Below are 15,721 nucleotides of genomic sequence, written 5' to 3'. Positions count from 1 at the left end.
AGTTTCTGGATTAATAGTCTCGCGATAATACCACGAGGCCATCACCTCCTGTGTGCTTTCAAGAAGCAGTTCGATATAGCACTTAGGGCAGAGGGGATCAAAGGATATTGGAGGGGGGGGTGGGGGGAACGGGATGGTAAGATCAGGCCATTGAATTGGACGATCAGCCATTATCATCATGAATGGCAGAGCAGGCTCGAAGGGCTGAACGGCCTCTTCCTGTTCCTATTTTCCATGTTTCTATGTGAGGTCGCATTACAACATTTTAGGATCGTGAGCTTTGAGGCAGCAACGGCTGCCACGGAATTCAGACTGAGAGCTAACAGCAGAGAGGCTCCTCTAAATCCTCAGGCTTATTCTGTTATTGAACGTGGACTAACAGACAGGGTTATGAGGTCTGACTGCTGCACAAAAAGCCTGGGAAGTGATTGGTTTTTAACGAAACACTCCTGCAGTTTAATCAATTCCCACCATCCTGCCCCACACAACAGGGGAAAAATTTCCTCTCTTCAATATTTGCAGAGAATTTCTCAATGTGCTGTTGGAACACAGTGGTGACTGAAGGACTTGTGCTTGGGAACTAGCTGCACTACCAGTCCAGCCAGAACACTGGGCATCAGTACTACCATGTGCAAAATTGCCCAGCTATGTCAGTCTGCATAAATCAAGGCAAACCCCAGCCTGGTCAAACACATTCCCTCCCTTCCACTCAACTCACAAACATCAAAGTAATGGAAGGGGTCATCGACAGCGCTATCAAGCAGCACTTACTTAATAACCTGCTCACTGACACTCATTGGGTTCTATCAGGGTCACTCAGCTCCTGCCCTCATTGTAGCTTTGGTCCAAACATGGACAAAAGGTGAGGCAAGAGTGACTGCCCTTGACGCCAAGAATGACATTAGGGCCCTAGCAAAACCAAAGTCATTGGGAATCAAGGGGAAAACTCTCCATTGGTTGAAGTCATATCTGGCACAAAGGAAGATGGTTGAGGTTGTTGGCGATCGATCATCTCAGTGGAGGGACATCTCTGCAGGAGTTCCTCAGGGTAGTGTCCTCGGCCCATCTTCAGCTGCTGCATCAATGACTTTCCCTCTATCATAAGGTTAGATGGATGATTGCACAATGTTCAGCACCATTCATGACTCCTCAGATACTGAAGCAGTTCATGTCCAAATGCAGCAAGACCTGGACAATATCCAGGCTTGGGCTGACAAGTGGCAAGTAACATTCATGCCACTCAAGTGCCAGGCAATGACCATCTCCAACAAGAGAGTCTAACTGCCTCTCCTTGGCATTCAGTGGCATTACCATCACTGAATCCCCCACGATCAACATTGTGGGTTGGCACTGACCAGAAACTGAATTGGACCGACCTTATAATTAATGTGGCTACAACAGCAAGTCAGGGGCTAGGAATACTGTCGCGAGTGACTCACCTCCTGACTCCCCAAAGCCTATCCACCATCTACAAGGCACAAGTCAGGAGTGTGATGGAATACTCTCCACTCGCCTGGATGGGTGCAGCTCCAACAACACTCAAGAAGCTCAACACCATCCAGGACAAAACAGCCCCGCTTGATTGGCACCACATCCACAAACATTCACTCCCTCCACCACCGACACTCAGTAGCAGCAGTGTGTACCATCTACAAGATGCACTCAACAACTCACCAAGGCTGTCGACAGCACCTATGAAACCCGTGACCATGACCATCGGGAAGGACATGGGTAGCAGGCGCTTGCAAGTTCCCCTCCAAGCCAGTTGGAAATATGTCAGCCATTCCTTCGCTGCCTCTGGGTCAAAATCCAGCAACTCTCTTTCTAACAGCACTGTGGGTGTACCTACACCACATGGACCACAGCGGTTCAAGGCAGCTGCGTGCCACCACCTTCTCAAGGGTAATTAGGGATGGACACCGACCTAGCCAGTGAGACCCACATATTGTGAAAGAATTTTTAAAAACATTTGCAATGTACAGCACCAAATAACCAGACAGAATCACGTCGTCAGCATTTTAAAGCATTGGCTAGCTCCTCATCATTTTAACCTTGTCATCCAGGTGTTGTTTGTAGCTTACACACACCTTTGTTATTTGATATCGCCATACCAGCTCGCAGAGGCGAGTGCTGGCTGAGGCACCGCTGTTCGAACTCAAGAGAACAAGGAAAACTGACAAGAATAGCTTTGAGGTCAACTTTGCATGAGGTGCCCTCAACAATATGATCTGTGCACACACCAGCAACAATAGGTTTGATGGGGAACCGTGTGTCGATTTAATTTTATCCCTTCAGCTGTTAACTAAGCATCGCAGGTGAGATCTAACAGTTTCTTTAGTGACTCCTATTCAATCCCTCTTCTTCGCAACTTGTTTCACCTGTCGGTCACCTTGCAAACAAACATCTCTTGTCAAAAACTCACCTACTTCTCCCTCTCTGGCATATTTAAAGGCTTGCTCGGGGTTTAATTTCCTTTTACATTCAGTATTTTACGCACCTCTGGAGTTCCCCGGAGGTCTCTATTTTAAGCTTCAACAGCTCATCTCGCCTTTCTACATGGCTTATTCCTCCAATGTCAGGTATCAGTTTCAAAGCTTCCTGATCCTCTCAGGATTCTGGGTTCTATTAATTATCCAATTATTCAGGCCAAGCTAATGGGTCTGTAATTGCCACGCTGAGATTGCTTGCCTTCTCTGAATATGGAAAATGCACGCGTTCATTGACTGCTGCAACGTGATTTATTTTGACAAATTTTGTTGTCTTTCCAAGTATCCTGGCTACCACTCATCCATCCCTTAGACTTCCCCAATATATACCCCTTACAGTCACATCTAGAATGACTGCCTTCTTAATGTCTGATATTGGATGGTACGCCGACAAGATCTTCCATCATACGAACCACCCCTTGTAGGCGATTTTATTATTATTTCCTGTTCATTCTCATCCGTTAAGTGTTTGGATTGGTTTTCAAGATGACGCCGGAGTGAGGCGACTTCTTCGAATCCCTACAGTGCAGGAGGCCATTCGGCCCATTGGGTCTGCACCGACAGGCCCTATCCCTGTAACACCTGCTCTGTACCTTGCTAATCCCCCTGACACCATGGGGCAAGTTAGCATGGTAAATCCACCTAACCCACACATCTTTGAGTGTGGGAGGAAAACGGAGCACTCAGAGCAAAGCCACACATACACGGGGAGAACGTGCAAATTCCACACAGTGACCCGAGGCCGGAATTGAACCGGGTCCCTGGCACTGTGAGGCAGCAGTGCTAACCACTATGCCACCCTGCCACCCTTGCCAGCTGCCCCCAGCATACTTTCGAATTGTATCTTTTACTCTTATTCGGTGCTTTTACACACTACTCTGCACCCTCTCCTTTCCTTCTCCCTGATGTACTCGATGCTTTGTCTCTATAGCGCCCAAGAAACAATGCTTTTCACTGTATCCCAATACATGTGATAACAATAAATTAAATCAACTCAAACTACCCTTTTGCTGCAATGCAGCGGCTGAAGAGATTTTTTGGCATGATGTTTTGAATTATGTTACTCATTCTTAATTCAAAGCTTTACATTACCATTGCAAAAATAATATGGCTTCTGAATTGTAATGGTCTTATTATCGCCATTTAAAGAATAGGAGCATGACATCACTGGAAAGGAAGAGTGTCATGCGATCCAGGTTTAGCTCTGCTTTTGCTGACATACACACGCAGACACACACAGCTCTGCAGTTCTGATGTCTTCAAGTTTTATGCCTCTGTATAACTATTCCCATGTGCCCAGTCTCAATAATTGAATCCATAACATGGCTGCACATGAGCGATTGGTGCAGTTATATCATTACAAAAACACAAGAAGGTTAATGCTTGTTTATCAAAGTTCAATAAAGCACTACATATACTGAGATTAGATCAGGACCTACCTCAATGTAAGCAATATTGTTACTAGCATCCCTGATCACTGGATGCCAGTCTTTAGGAGGTTTTGACAAGTGTTTAACATCCGTCACAAACCAACCGAGTCGAGGCCAACCTACAAATAGAATCATAGAATAGAATTATAGAATCCCTACAGGCAGAAGAGGTCATTCGGCCCATCAAGTCTGCACCAACTCTCTGACAGAGTATCTTACCCTGGCCCTCTCCTCCACCCTATCCCCGTAAACCTACACATTTACCATGGCAAATCACATCTTTGGACACTAACGGGCAATTTGGCATGGCCAATCCATCTAACCTGCATATCTTTTGGACTGTGGGAGGAAACCGGAGCACCCGGAGGAAACGCACGCAGACACTAGGAAAAAACTCCACAGTCACCCAAGGCCGGAATTGAACCCGGGTCCCTGGCGCTGTGAGGCAATAGTGTTAACCACTGTGGCACCATGTCGGTTTAATCGGTTTGGTAATCAAAGCTCTTGGTGCAGGGTGAGAAGATCAAATATCCGCAACCAAACTGGCAGCAAATAATTCACTGTAATTATTTCAAAAATACCCACTCATGTTTCATTCGCCTAGTTATGCACTGAAACGTATCACCGCATTTCAATGGTAATTTTGATACAGTGTCAACATATTGCTGTCGAAGAAAACACACTCAACAAAAGATTCACTGCCAAAATATTGTACCATTTCTAATAACGTTTATTTATTAGTCTCACAAGTAGGCTTACATTAACACTGTAATGAAGTTACTGTGAAAATCCCCTAGTCGCCACACTCCGGTGCCTGTTTGGGTACACTGAGGGAGAATTTAGCATGGCCAATGCACCTAACCAGCACGTCTTTCAGGCTGTGGGAGCACCCGGAGGAAACCCATGCAGACACGGAGAGAACGTGCAGACTCCCCACAGACAGTGACCCAAGCCGGGAATCAAACTCGGGTCCCTGGCGCTGTGAGGCAGCAGCGACAAGGCTTCAGTTATGTAAGCGGTGCTAACAGGTCACACACTCATTCACTGATCGAGCCTTCAGAGTCCACTACCTGGATATATCGATCATTGAAATTGAACAACAGGGGGAAACATTTCAATCTGAACCCGTGAGAGGGCAAACTATCGTGGTAGGAGATCGACCAACCATTAGAGAAAGCACAGGACCAGGCTTTCACAGACATGTACTCTGACCCGTGGAGAATATGCCACTGGCAAGCTGTTGAGTCCACCTTCATCTACCCAGTAATAACCCACCGCCCCCTTTCTCACACCACCACAATACCCCGCTGTTTACTCAATCGCTCCGGGGATTTTGCCCCTACTATTTCACAGGGAATTCTGTTCCATACATTGACCACTCGTGTGTGTGAAACTTTCTGGTTCCGATAGCTTTCAAAAAGGGCTGTGGTTATTTTACCCATTATTCCCCCGGTTACTGAACAAATGTACGGTATTACCTTTGAATTGCACCACATCCCCGGCCTGAGACTTTGGCAATCCTTTGTGGCAGGCGTCGCAAGTGAGAGCCACGGACACACCACAGCTGCCAAGAAGAAAACCAATCTGCTGACTACCGGCGTCCTATCAAGAGCAAACGAGACATTACGTACAGCATTCAGAGGAAATGTTAGCAGTACAGAGACAATTACCCTAATCTGGTGTTACAGAACCACCAGCGATTTGGGATCAAAAGCTTAGGTGTCCAGATCACCAACAACCTGTCCTGGTCCCTCCCATGCCGACACTATAGTTAAGAAAGCCCACCAATGCTTCTACTTTCTCAGAAGACTAAGGAAATTTGGCATGTCAGCTAGGACTCTCACCAACTTTTACAGATGCACCAAAGAAAGCATTCTTTCGGGTTGTATCACAGCTTGGTATGGCTCCCGCTCTGTCCAAGAATCGTGAATGAAGCCCAGCCCACAGAGAATTATAAATGAAGCCCAGTCCACCACTCAAACCAGCCTCCCATCCATTGACTCTGTCTACACTTCCCGCTGCCTCAGAAAAGCAACCAGCATAATCAAGGACTCCACGCATCCCGGACATTCTCTCTTCCACCTTCTTCCGTCAGGAAAAAGATACAAAAGTCTGAGGTCACGTACAAACCGACTTAAGAACAGCTTCTTCCCTGCTGCCATCAGACTTTTGAATGGACCTACCTCGCACTAAGTTGATCTTTCTCTACACCCTAGCTATGACTGTAACACTACATTCTGCACCCTCTCCTTTCCTTCTCTATGAACGGTATGCTTTGTCTGTATAGTGCGCAAGAAACAATACTTTTCACTGTATACTAATACATGTGACAATAATAAATCAAATAAAATCTAATAGATGATCGCTGACATTACCTTTCTCGTTAGTGGTACTTCAATGGGCACAGGAACCAACTCTGCTAAAAGGCAACCGTAAAATGCCACAATAAATGCCACAGGGTCATTGTTTGGATATACCAAAGCCACCTGTAACGAGAAGGCAGAAATTTTATTTGAAAACTAGATCTGCAAAAATTCATTGAACCACACTTCAGTGTTAGACTTCTATTTGCGCACATTTGTGAATTTCCGGTTGGAACAAGTGGGATTGTTACGCATTTGGCACAACTGATAAGACAGCAGCAAAAATGAACTTCAGCTTTCTTCCAGCAACATTTTTCATAGAATCCCTAACACAGTGCAGAAGGAGGCCATTCAGCCTATTGAGCCTGCACCGACAACAATCCTACCCAGGCCCTATCCCTGTGACCCCACGTATTTACCCCGCAAATCCCCCTGACACTAAAGGGTAATTTAGCATGGCCAATCCACCTAACCCGCACATCTTTGGAGTGTGGGAGGAAACCGGAGCACCCGGAGGAAACCCATGCAGACACAGGGAGAACATGCAGACTCAACACAGACCATGACCCAAGCCGGGAATCGAACCCGGGTCCCTGGCGCTGTGAGGCAGCAGTGCTAACCACTGTGCCGCCATTTCTCGCTACCTTTCCCTAATTATTAACTGATGCTCCTTTTTGTGGGCAAGACTAATTTCCTTCTGTTGGGTTTTTGAGATGGTTATGGAGTCACACTGTGAAAGAATCACGGGGGATAAATGGAAACAGAAACAAGCCATTCACCCCAATGCTCCACAAGGTTCTCTTCCCATCCATCTTCATAACACAATCCTTCACATGTCCTTCTCTTCCGTGGTGGCACAGTGGTTAGCACTGCTGCCTCACAGTGCCAGGGACCCGGGTTCAATTCCCAGCTTGGGTCACTGTCTGTGTTGAGATTGCACATTCTCCCCGTGTCTGTGTGGGTTTCCTCCGGGTGCTCCGGTTTCCTCCCACAGTCCAAAGATGTGCAGTTTAGGGGGATTGATCATGCTAAATTGACCCTTAGTGTCAGGGGTAATAGCAGGGTAATTGTGTGGCATTACGGAATAGGACCTGGGTGGGATTGTGGTCGGTGCAGACTTGATGGGCCGAATGGTCTCCTTCTGCACTGATGGGATTCTGTGATTCTATGACACGGTGGATAACCTCCCTGTTCTTTTTGAAAATGGTGCCACAGCGTGCATACAACCTGCAATGGCACAGCGCCTTGGTAAAACATATCATCCAAAAGACGGAACCTCTGTCAGTGCAGCACTCCCTCGGCACTAGATCATTTAACCACCAAGAGACTCCTGGAATTTGCAATCCTATGCTCTGCGCTGCATTTTTAAATTCAATCATGGGTCACGAGTGTTTTAAGTTTAAGTTTATTTATTAGTGCCACAAGTAGGCCTACGTTAACACTGCAATGAAGTTACTGTGAAAATCCCCGAGTCGCCACACTCCAGTGCCTGTTCGGGAACACAGGGAGAATTTAGCACGGCCAATGCACCCTAACCAGTACGTCTTTCGGACAGTGAGAGGAAACCGGAGAACCCAGAGGAAACACATGCAGAAAAGGGGAGAATGTGCAGATCCAACCAGGTATTGAATCCAGGTCCCTGGCGCTGTGAGGCAGCAGTGCTAATCATTGTGTCACCATGCCAACCATAATACTGGCCAGCATTTATTGCCCATCCCTCGTTTCCCTTGTTCAGAGGGCAGCTGAGACTCAACCATGTTGCTGTGGCTCTGGAGTCACATGTAGGCCAGACCAGGTAAGGATGGCAGATTTCCTTCCCTAAAGGACATCAGTGAACCAGATGGGTTTTTCCGACAGTTGCCAATGGTTTCACGGTCATCAGTAGATTCTTAATTCCAGATTTTTTTAAATTGAATTTAAATTCCACCATCTGCCGTGGCGGGATTTGAACCCGGGTCCCCAGAACATTAGCTGAGTTTCTGGATCAATGACCTAGCGATAATACCACTAGGCCATCGCCTCAAAAATTGAAATAATGCTCCAGAGCAGTGGTATGATAGATTAAATCATTCCTGAATGCAAACATATACAGGGCAGGGAGAGAAAAAATAGGGTTTGGACAGCTATCAATCAGCAGTTAGCACTGTCAGATCAGGTAGATCCTCCTTTCATGTTGTAATTCCTACAATACTGCAAAAAAATGAAACTATACAAGTCTGGGCAAGAGTGACGTACTCTGTCTCCAGGTCTCAGAAGCGGATCATTCTTATTGCTCAGTTTGTTGAGGAGTGTGTAAGCTAGCTTGAGGCTCCGGGTCCACAGTTTCCCTGAAACACACAAAACAAAGTCATCAAACATTAAGTACACCTGGATAAACACAAAATACTGCGGATGCTGGAATCTGAAATATAAACAGAAAAACGCTGGAAATTTTCAGCGGGTCTGACAGCATCTGTGGAGAGTGAATAGAGCCAACGTTTCGAGTTAGATGACTCTTCATCAGAGTCTGACAAGAATAGAGCCAATGTTTCAAGTCTGGATGACCCCTCGTCAGAGCTCTGACAAGGGTCATCCTGACTCGAACATTGGCTCTATTCTCTCTTGATGTGGAGATGCCGGCGTTGGACTGGGGTAAACACAGTAAGAAGTCTCACAACACCAGGTTAAAGTCCAACAGGTTTATTTGGTAGCAAAAGCCACTAGCTTTCGGAGCGCTGCGGATACAAGCGCTGCTCCGAAAGCTAGTGGCTTTTGCTACCAAATAAACCTGTTGGACTTTAACCTAGTGTTGAGGGACTTCTTACACTATTCTCTCTCCACAGACGCCGTCAGACCTGCTGAGATTTTCCAGCATTTTTCTGTTTTTTGATTAAGGACACTGGTTTTTGTTTCGGATTCCAGCATCCACAGTAATCTGCTTCTATATTAAGTGCAGTGTTGGCAAGATGTTCTGTAGCTCTGTCAAACAATACTACACTCATCAGGAACACGTTTCATCACATTAACCACATTATAAACTGATACGTTCAGGCATTACTGTGTCATCCTGGATCAGTCCACATTCAGCCAACACTTGAATTAAGTGCGCTGGAAGCAGGATTCCCATTAGCAGCGATGACAAGTGTCTATTACAATTGCTTTATTCAGTTGGCAAGTGCTTACCATAGGTGAGTGTGTAAACAGGCTTCCCTGTAGTATCCAACGAGGTCAGACAAGAAGCCTTGGGCTGTGTGGTTCCCCACCTTTGCACGGCGGCCAGAAGGGATGGGGGCCAATTCGTCACGACTCCGAGCGGCTCCCCTTGCAATGCTGCCGTCTGAAGACCTTCCGGTTTTGGTTGATTGGGGTCTGCTTGGGGAACTGAAATTGGCAATGGGATAGTAAAGACAAGTTTTATTAAAACAAAGAATAAAACAGCACAGGAACAGGCCCTTCGGCCCACCAAGCCTGCGCCGATGCGCGGTTTCTATCCCTCTGTTTGCCTCCCGTTCATGTGTCTATCAAGATACACCTTGAACATTGCTAAAGTGCCCGCTTCCACCACCTCCACTGGCAGCGCGTTCCAGGCACCCACCACCCTCTGATAGACACATAAAATACAGGAACAGGAGGCCATTTGGCCCTTCGAGCCTGCTCCGCCATTCATCACGATCATGGCTGATCGTCCAACTCAATAGCCTAATCCTGCTTTCTCCCCATAACCTTTGATCCCGTTCCCCCAAGTGCTGTATCCAGCCGCCTCTTGAATACATTCAATGTTTTGGCATCAACTACTTCCTGTGGTAATGAATTCCACTCTTTGGGTGAAGAAATGTCTCCTCATCTCTGTCCTAAATGGTCTACCCTGAATCCTCAGACTGATGGAAACGTAGAGTGAGAAAGAGAGTGAGAAACTTTCTCGCACATCTCCCCAAAACTTACCACCTCTGACCTTAAACCTGTGCCCTCTTATAGTCGACCCTTCCACCTTGGGAAAAAAACCTCTTGACGATCCACCCTATCTATGTCTATCATAGTTTTGTAGACCTCTATCAGGTTGCCCCCTCAGCCTCCGTCTTTCCAGTGAAAACAATCCTAGTTTATTCAACCTCTCCTCACACCAAAAACCCTCCAGACTAGGCAACATCCTGGTGAACCTTCAAAGCATCCATGTCCTTCTAGTAAAGTGGCGAAATCCTGGCTGAAAGTGGCACGAAGGGGCAATTTTGCATGACCAATCCACCTAACCTGCATACCTTGGGACAATAAGGGACAATTTAGCATGGCCAATCCACCTATCCTACACACCGTTGGACACTAAGGGACAACTTAGCATGGTCAATCCCCCCCAACTTGCACATCTTTGGACAATAAGGGGCAATTTAGCATGGCCAATCCACCTAATCTGCACCCCGTGTCTGTGTGGGTTTCCTCCCACACCCCAAAGATGTGCAGGTTAGGTAGATTGGCCATGCTATATTGCCCCTTAGTGTCCAAAGATGTGTAGGTTAGGGGGATTGACCATGCTAAATTGCTCCTCGGTGTCCAAAGATGTGCAGGTTAGGTGGATTGACCATGTACAGGTTACGGGGATTAGCAAGGTAAATGCGTTGGGTTACGGGAACGCTCTGTCAGAGAGTTGGTGCATATTCGGTGGGCCGAATGGCCTCCTTCTGTGTGCACAGATTCTATTCTATGGACATGTAGATGAGAAAGGGGTGTCAAAATTGGATTCCTGGGAGACTCCCATGGTTGAGAAGAGAAACACACTGGTCAAAAGGCTCTGGCTATGTTGCCAACAATGGTGCAGACCTCGTTCAAGAACATAGACTCCATTGCAAAATTGGAAAAAATTCATACAGTGCAGAGTCTGAACATCTGTTCAAAAAAAAAAGAAACCCCAAAAGGTGACAACTGCAAAATGAAGGGCCTTTTTCAATGAAGCAACAGTGCAAACTGCCACTGAAACCACTAGGGAAAGAAACTGAGATAAGCAACCAAAATAAAATCGATACACAAAGTGGGATATGGAAAGCAGAAAGGAAGGGGAATTCAGCAGAATGATTGTGGCTGTACACAGCATTAATCTCTTAAATTATACCATTCTATTCAGAAAAACAAATGAGGGTCAAAGGATTTGACTGGAATAACTTCTGAAACCAAAACTGCTCCTAGATGTATCTGAGTTCTCAGAATTTAACCTTTCAGATTTCCAACAGAAGTTGCTCCATCGCCATTTAGACTCACGTACCTTCCAGCTGCTCTTCAAAATCATCAACGAAGAATTCTTTCAGCGGTGGTCGCTTGGGCCGCTTGAGTGTGTTCAGAAGCTGCTGGATCTTTGAGGACACTCTGCTATTCACGGGTACACCTGACAAAACAAAAAAACCAGCTAAAGAAACAGGATGCCTTTCAAATTCGGTACGTCACACCGGCGTGTTTGTTTTGAGTGGAAGATGAAGAGTTTTCAAGGATTAAAGACCACCAAAAAGTGTGGTACAAGAGCGAATATGGACGGTTGTTAAAATGGCAGAGGGAGTTACGAAAGAAAGGCAAGTTTTTTTTAATTGTACAGCATTTGGTACAGTTGATGCCGTTTTGCCTTTGGACTGCACATAGCGCAGGACATGCATTGAGCCAATGGTTGACTGATACTACATTTGCCCTCTGGCTCTTTGTAACTCTGGGCATTATCGGTTCAGAAGTTTAGTTTATTAGTGTCACAAGTAGGCTTCCATTAACACTGCAACACTGGTCCCTCCCATGCCAACACTGCAGTTCAGAAAGCCCACCAAAGTCTTTACTTTCTCAGAAGACTAAAGAAATTTGCCATCTCCGCCACAACTCTCACCAACTTTTACCGATGCACCATAGAAAGCATTCTTTCTGCTTGTATCACAGCTTGGGTGACACCTGCTCTGCCCAAGACCGCAAGGAACTACAAAGGGTCGTGAATGAAGCCCAGTCCATCACGCAAACCAGCCTCCCATCCATTGACTCCGTCTACACTTCTTGCTGCCTCGGAAAAGCAGCCAGCATAATTAAGGACCCCACGCACCCCGGACATTCTCTCTTCCACCTCCTTCCGTCGGGAAAAAGATACAAAAGTGTGAGGTCATGCACCAACCAACTCAAGAACAGCTTCTTCCCTGCTGCCTTCAGAATGGACTTTTGAATGGACCTACCTCACACTAAGTTGATCTTTCTCTACACCCTAGCTATGACCGTAACACTACATTCTGCACTCTCTCGTTTCCTTCTCTATGAACGGTATGCTTTGTCTGTATTGCGCGCAAGAAACAATACTTTTCACTGTATTTTAATACATGTGACAATAATAAATCAAATCAAATCAAAATCAAAAATCAATAAAGTTACTGTGAAAATCTCCTAGTCGCCACACTCCGGCGCCCGTTCGGGTACACTGAGGGAGAATTTAGCACAGCCAATGCACCCTAACCAGCAGGTCTTTCAGACTGTGGGAGGAAACCGGAGCACCTGGAGGAAACCCACGCAGACACGGGGAGAATGTGCAGGCTCCGCACAGACAGTGACCCAAGCCAGGAATTGAACCCGGGTCCCTGGCGCTGTGAGGCAGCAGCACTAACCCACTGTGCTGCCCTAGTGGTGATTCAATCGCCTCAGTGTCAGAAGATTCAAGGGTTCAAGTCCCACTCCAGAGATGCAAGTACGTTAAGATCACAGTGCAGTACTGAGGGAGTGCTGCACTGTCGGAGGTGCGTTTAGTCTGATGAAATCTTAAACCAATGCTCGATTTGTCCTTTCAAGTAAAAGATCCCAAAGCATGATTTCAAAGAGAAGTGAACTATTCTCTTTCCCGTCCTGGCTAATATTTAACCCTCAATTAATACATACAAAACATGACTTGATGATTATCACATTTCTGGTTGTGGGCCCTGGCTCTGTTTTGTCACCGGCCAGATTTCTTACTTTATAACAATGAGCACGCTTCAAAAGAACTTCAATAGCTGAAGCACTTTGAGAGGTCCCAGTCATTTCTGGCACTTGGGTTTGGATCATACCCAGGTTAATGATATTGGGCAGTACGGTGGCACAGTGGTTAACACTGCTGCCTCACAGCGCCAGGGACCCGGGTTCAATTCCGGCCTTTGGTGACTGTGAGGAGTTTGCACATTTCCCCGTGTCTGCGTGGGTTTCCTTCTGGTGCTCCGGGGTTTCCTCACACAGCCCAAAGACATAAAGGCAAGGTGGATTAGCCATGATAAATTGCCCGAGTGTCCCAGGATGCATAGGCTCTGGGGATTAGCCATGGTAAATGTGTGGAGTAACGGGGATAGTGATGGGGAGAGGGGCTGGATAAGATTTCTATCAGAGCGTCGGTTCAGTCTTGATGGGTCGAATGGCCTCCTTCTGCTCTGTCGGGTTTCTATGCACGTCTTTTTTCTAGTGGCAAGGGATAGGTTTGAACACTTGTAGTGTGATGTTGGAGATCCAGCCTGCATTAAATGCCAAAGCAAGATGGCACGCTGACAAAGTGGTTAGCACTACTACCTCACAGCGCCAAGGACCCGGATTCAATTCCCGACTTCAGTCACTGTCTGTGCAGAGTCTGCACGTCCTCCCCGTGTCTGCGTGGGTTTCCTCCGGGTGCTCCGGTTTCCTCCCACAGTTTGAAAGACGTGCTGCTTAGGTGCATTGGCCGTGCTAAATTCTCCTTCCGTGTACCCGAACAGGTACCAGAGTGTGGCGACTAGGGGATTTTCACAGTAGCTTCATTGCAGTGTTAATGTAAGCCTACTTGTGACACTCAAGAACTTTAAACCAACGCACCTTACTTCAAGAAGGAAAATATCACGACCCACACTACCCATGCCAAAAGAAAAAAAAATTTAAATTTAAAAATGGAGCCAAAATTATTCAATTGGGAGTCCAATTCCAGTGAGAATATTTTTTTTATTCTTTCGTGGGACATGGGCATCGCTGGCTAGGCCAGTATTTATTGCCCATCGCCAGTTGCCCTTGAGAAGGTGGTGGTGAGCTGCCTTCTTGAATCGCTGCAGTCCATGTTCTGTGGGTTGACCCACAATGCTGTTAGGGAGGGAATTCTGGGATTTTGACCCAGCGACTGTGAAGGAACGGCGATATATTTCCAAGTCAGGATGGTGAGTGGCTTGGAGGGGAACTTGCAGATGGTGGTGTTCCCATGTATCTGCTGCCCTAGTCCTTCTAGATGTCACTGGTCGTGGGTTTGGAAGGTGCTGTCTCAGGATCTTTGGTGAATATGTTCTAACTCTCTCCCAATCAAGTTTTAAAAGCACAGTCAGACCTCTCTGACCAGACTCAATGTTGAACAAACTCACCATCAGCAGTTTCCATTACATTACTGTTAAAACCACGAGGCACTCCCCGAACGGAGGAAACTTGCGGCCGCTCAAAGTGGGTAACGCGCTCTGAGGCACCAGTGGTCACATCTGGCGGCGCTGAGTGGTTATCTGAATAGAAGGTAGAGAGAGTATTAAAACATTGGCTACTTTATAGAACATAGAACAGTACAGCACAGAACAGGCCATTCGGCCCACGATGTTGTGCCGAGCTTTATCTGAAACCAAGATCAAGCTATCCCACTCCCTATCATCCTGGTGTGCTCCATGTGCCTATCCAATAACCGCTTAAATGTTCCTAAAGTGTCTGACTCCACTATCACTGCAGGCAGTCCATTCCACACCCCAACCATTCTCTGCGTAAAGAACCTACCTCTGATATCCTTCCTATATCTCCCACCACGAACCCTATAGTTATGCCCCCTTGTAATAGCTCCATCCACCCGAGGAAATAGCCTTTGAACGTTCACTCTATCTATCCCCTTCATCATTTTATAAACCTCTATTAAGTCTCCCCTCAGCCTCCTCCGCTCCAGAGAGAACAGCCCTAGCTCCCTCAACCTTTCCTCATAAGACCTACCCTCCAAACCAGGCAGCATCCTGGTAAATCTCCTCTGCACTCTTTCCAGCGCTTCCACATCCTTCTTATAGTGAGGTGACCAGAACTGCACACAATATTCCAAATGTGGTCTCACCAAGGTCCTGTACAGTTGCAGCATAACCCCACGGCTCTTAAACTCCAACCCCCTGTTAATAAAAGCTAACACACTATAGGCCTTCTTCACAGCTCTATCCACTTGAGTGGCAACCTTTAGAGATCTGTGGATATGGACCCCAAGATCTCTCTGTTCCTCCACAGTCTTCAGAACCCTACCTTTGACCCTGTAATCCACATTTAAATTAGTCCTACCAAAATGAATCACCTCACATTTATCAGGGTTAAACTCCATTTGCCATTTTTCAGCCCAGCTTTGCATCCTATCTATGTCTCTTTGCAGCCTACAACAGCCCTCCACCTCATCCACTACTCCACCAATCTTGGTGTCATCAGCAAATTTACTGATCCACCCTTCAGCCCCCTCCTCTAAGTCATTAATAAA

At 46.6% G+C, this 15,721-nt stretch overlaps 1 protein-coding gene across 4 annotated transcripts in view; it reads right to left on the bottom strand.

Annotated features, from left to right (window-relative positions):
- The window catches only part of LOC144503902 (disco-interacting protein 2 homolog A-like), a 304,026-nt gene that overhangs the window by 87,028 nt on the left and 201,277 nt on the right, over window positions 1-15,721 (bottom strand). For all 4 annotated transcript variants that reach the window (XM_078228953.1, XM_078228954.1, XM_078228955.1 and 1 more), the window contains 7 exons: window positions 14,601-14,732; window positions 11,510-11,629; window positions 9,442-9,639; window positions 8,515-8,606; window positions 6,292-6,402; window positions 5,395-5,518; window positions 3,926-4,035 (listed from right to left, as the gene is read on the bottom strand). In XM_078228953.1, coding sequence (XP_078085079.1) covers window positions 3,926-4,035; window positions 5,395-5,518; window positions 6,292-6,402; window positions 8,515-8,606; window positions 9,442-9,639; window positions 11,510-11,629; window positions 14,601-14,732 — 887 coding nt within the window. The remainder of the gene's footprint in view (window positions 1-3,925; window positions 4,036-5,394; window positions 5,519-6,291; window positions 6,403-8,514; window positions 8,607-9,441; window positions 9,640-11,509; window positions 11,630-14,600; window positions 14,733-15,721) is intronic.

The sequence above is a fragment of the Mustelus asterias genome, chromosome 14, assembly GCF_964213995.1.
Source record: "Mustelus asterias chromosome 14, sMusAst1.hap1.1, whole genome shotgun sequence".
Classification (NCBI taxonomy): Eukaryota; Metazoa; Chordata; class Chondrichthyes; order Carcharhiniformes; family Triakidae; genus Mustelus; species Mustelus asterias.
The sequence above is the reverse complement of the archived record's forward strand: the minus strand, read 5'-3'. Positions and strand labels throughout refer to the sequence as shown.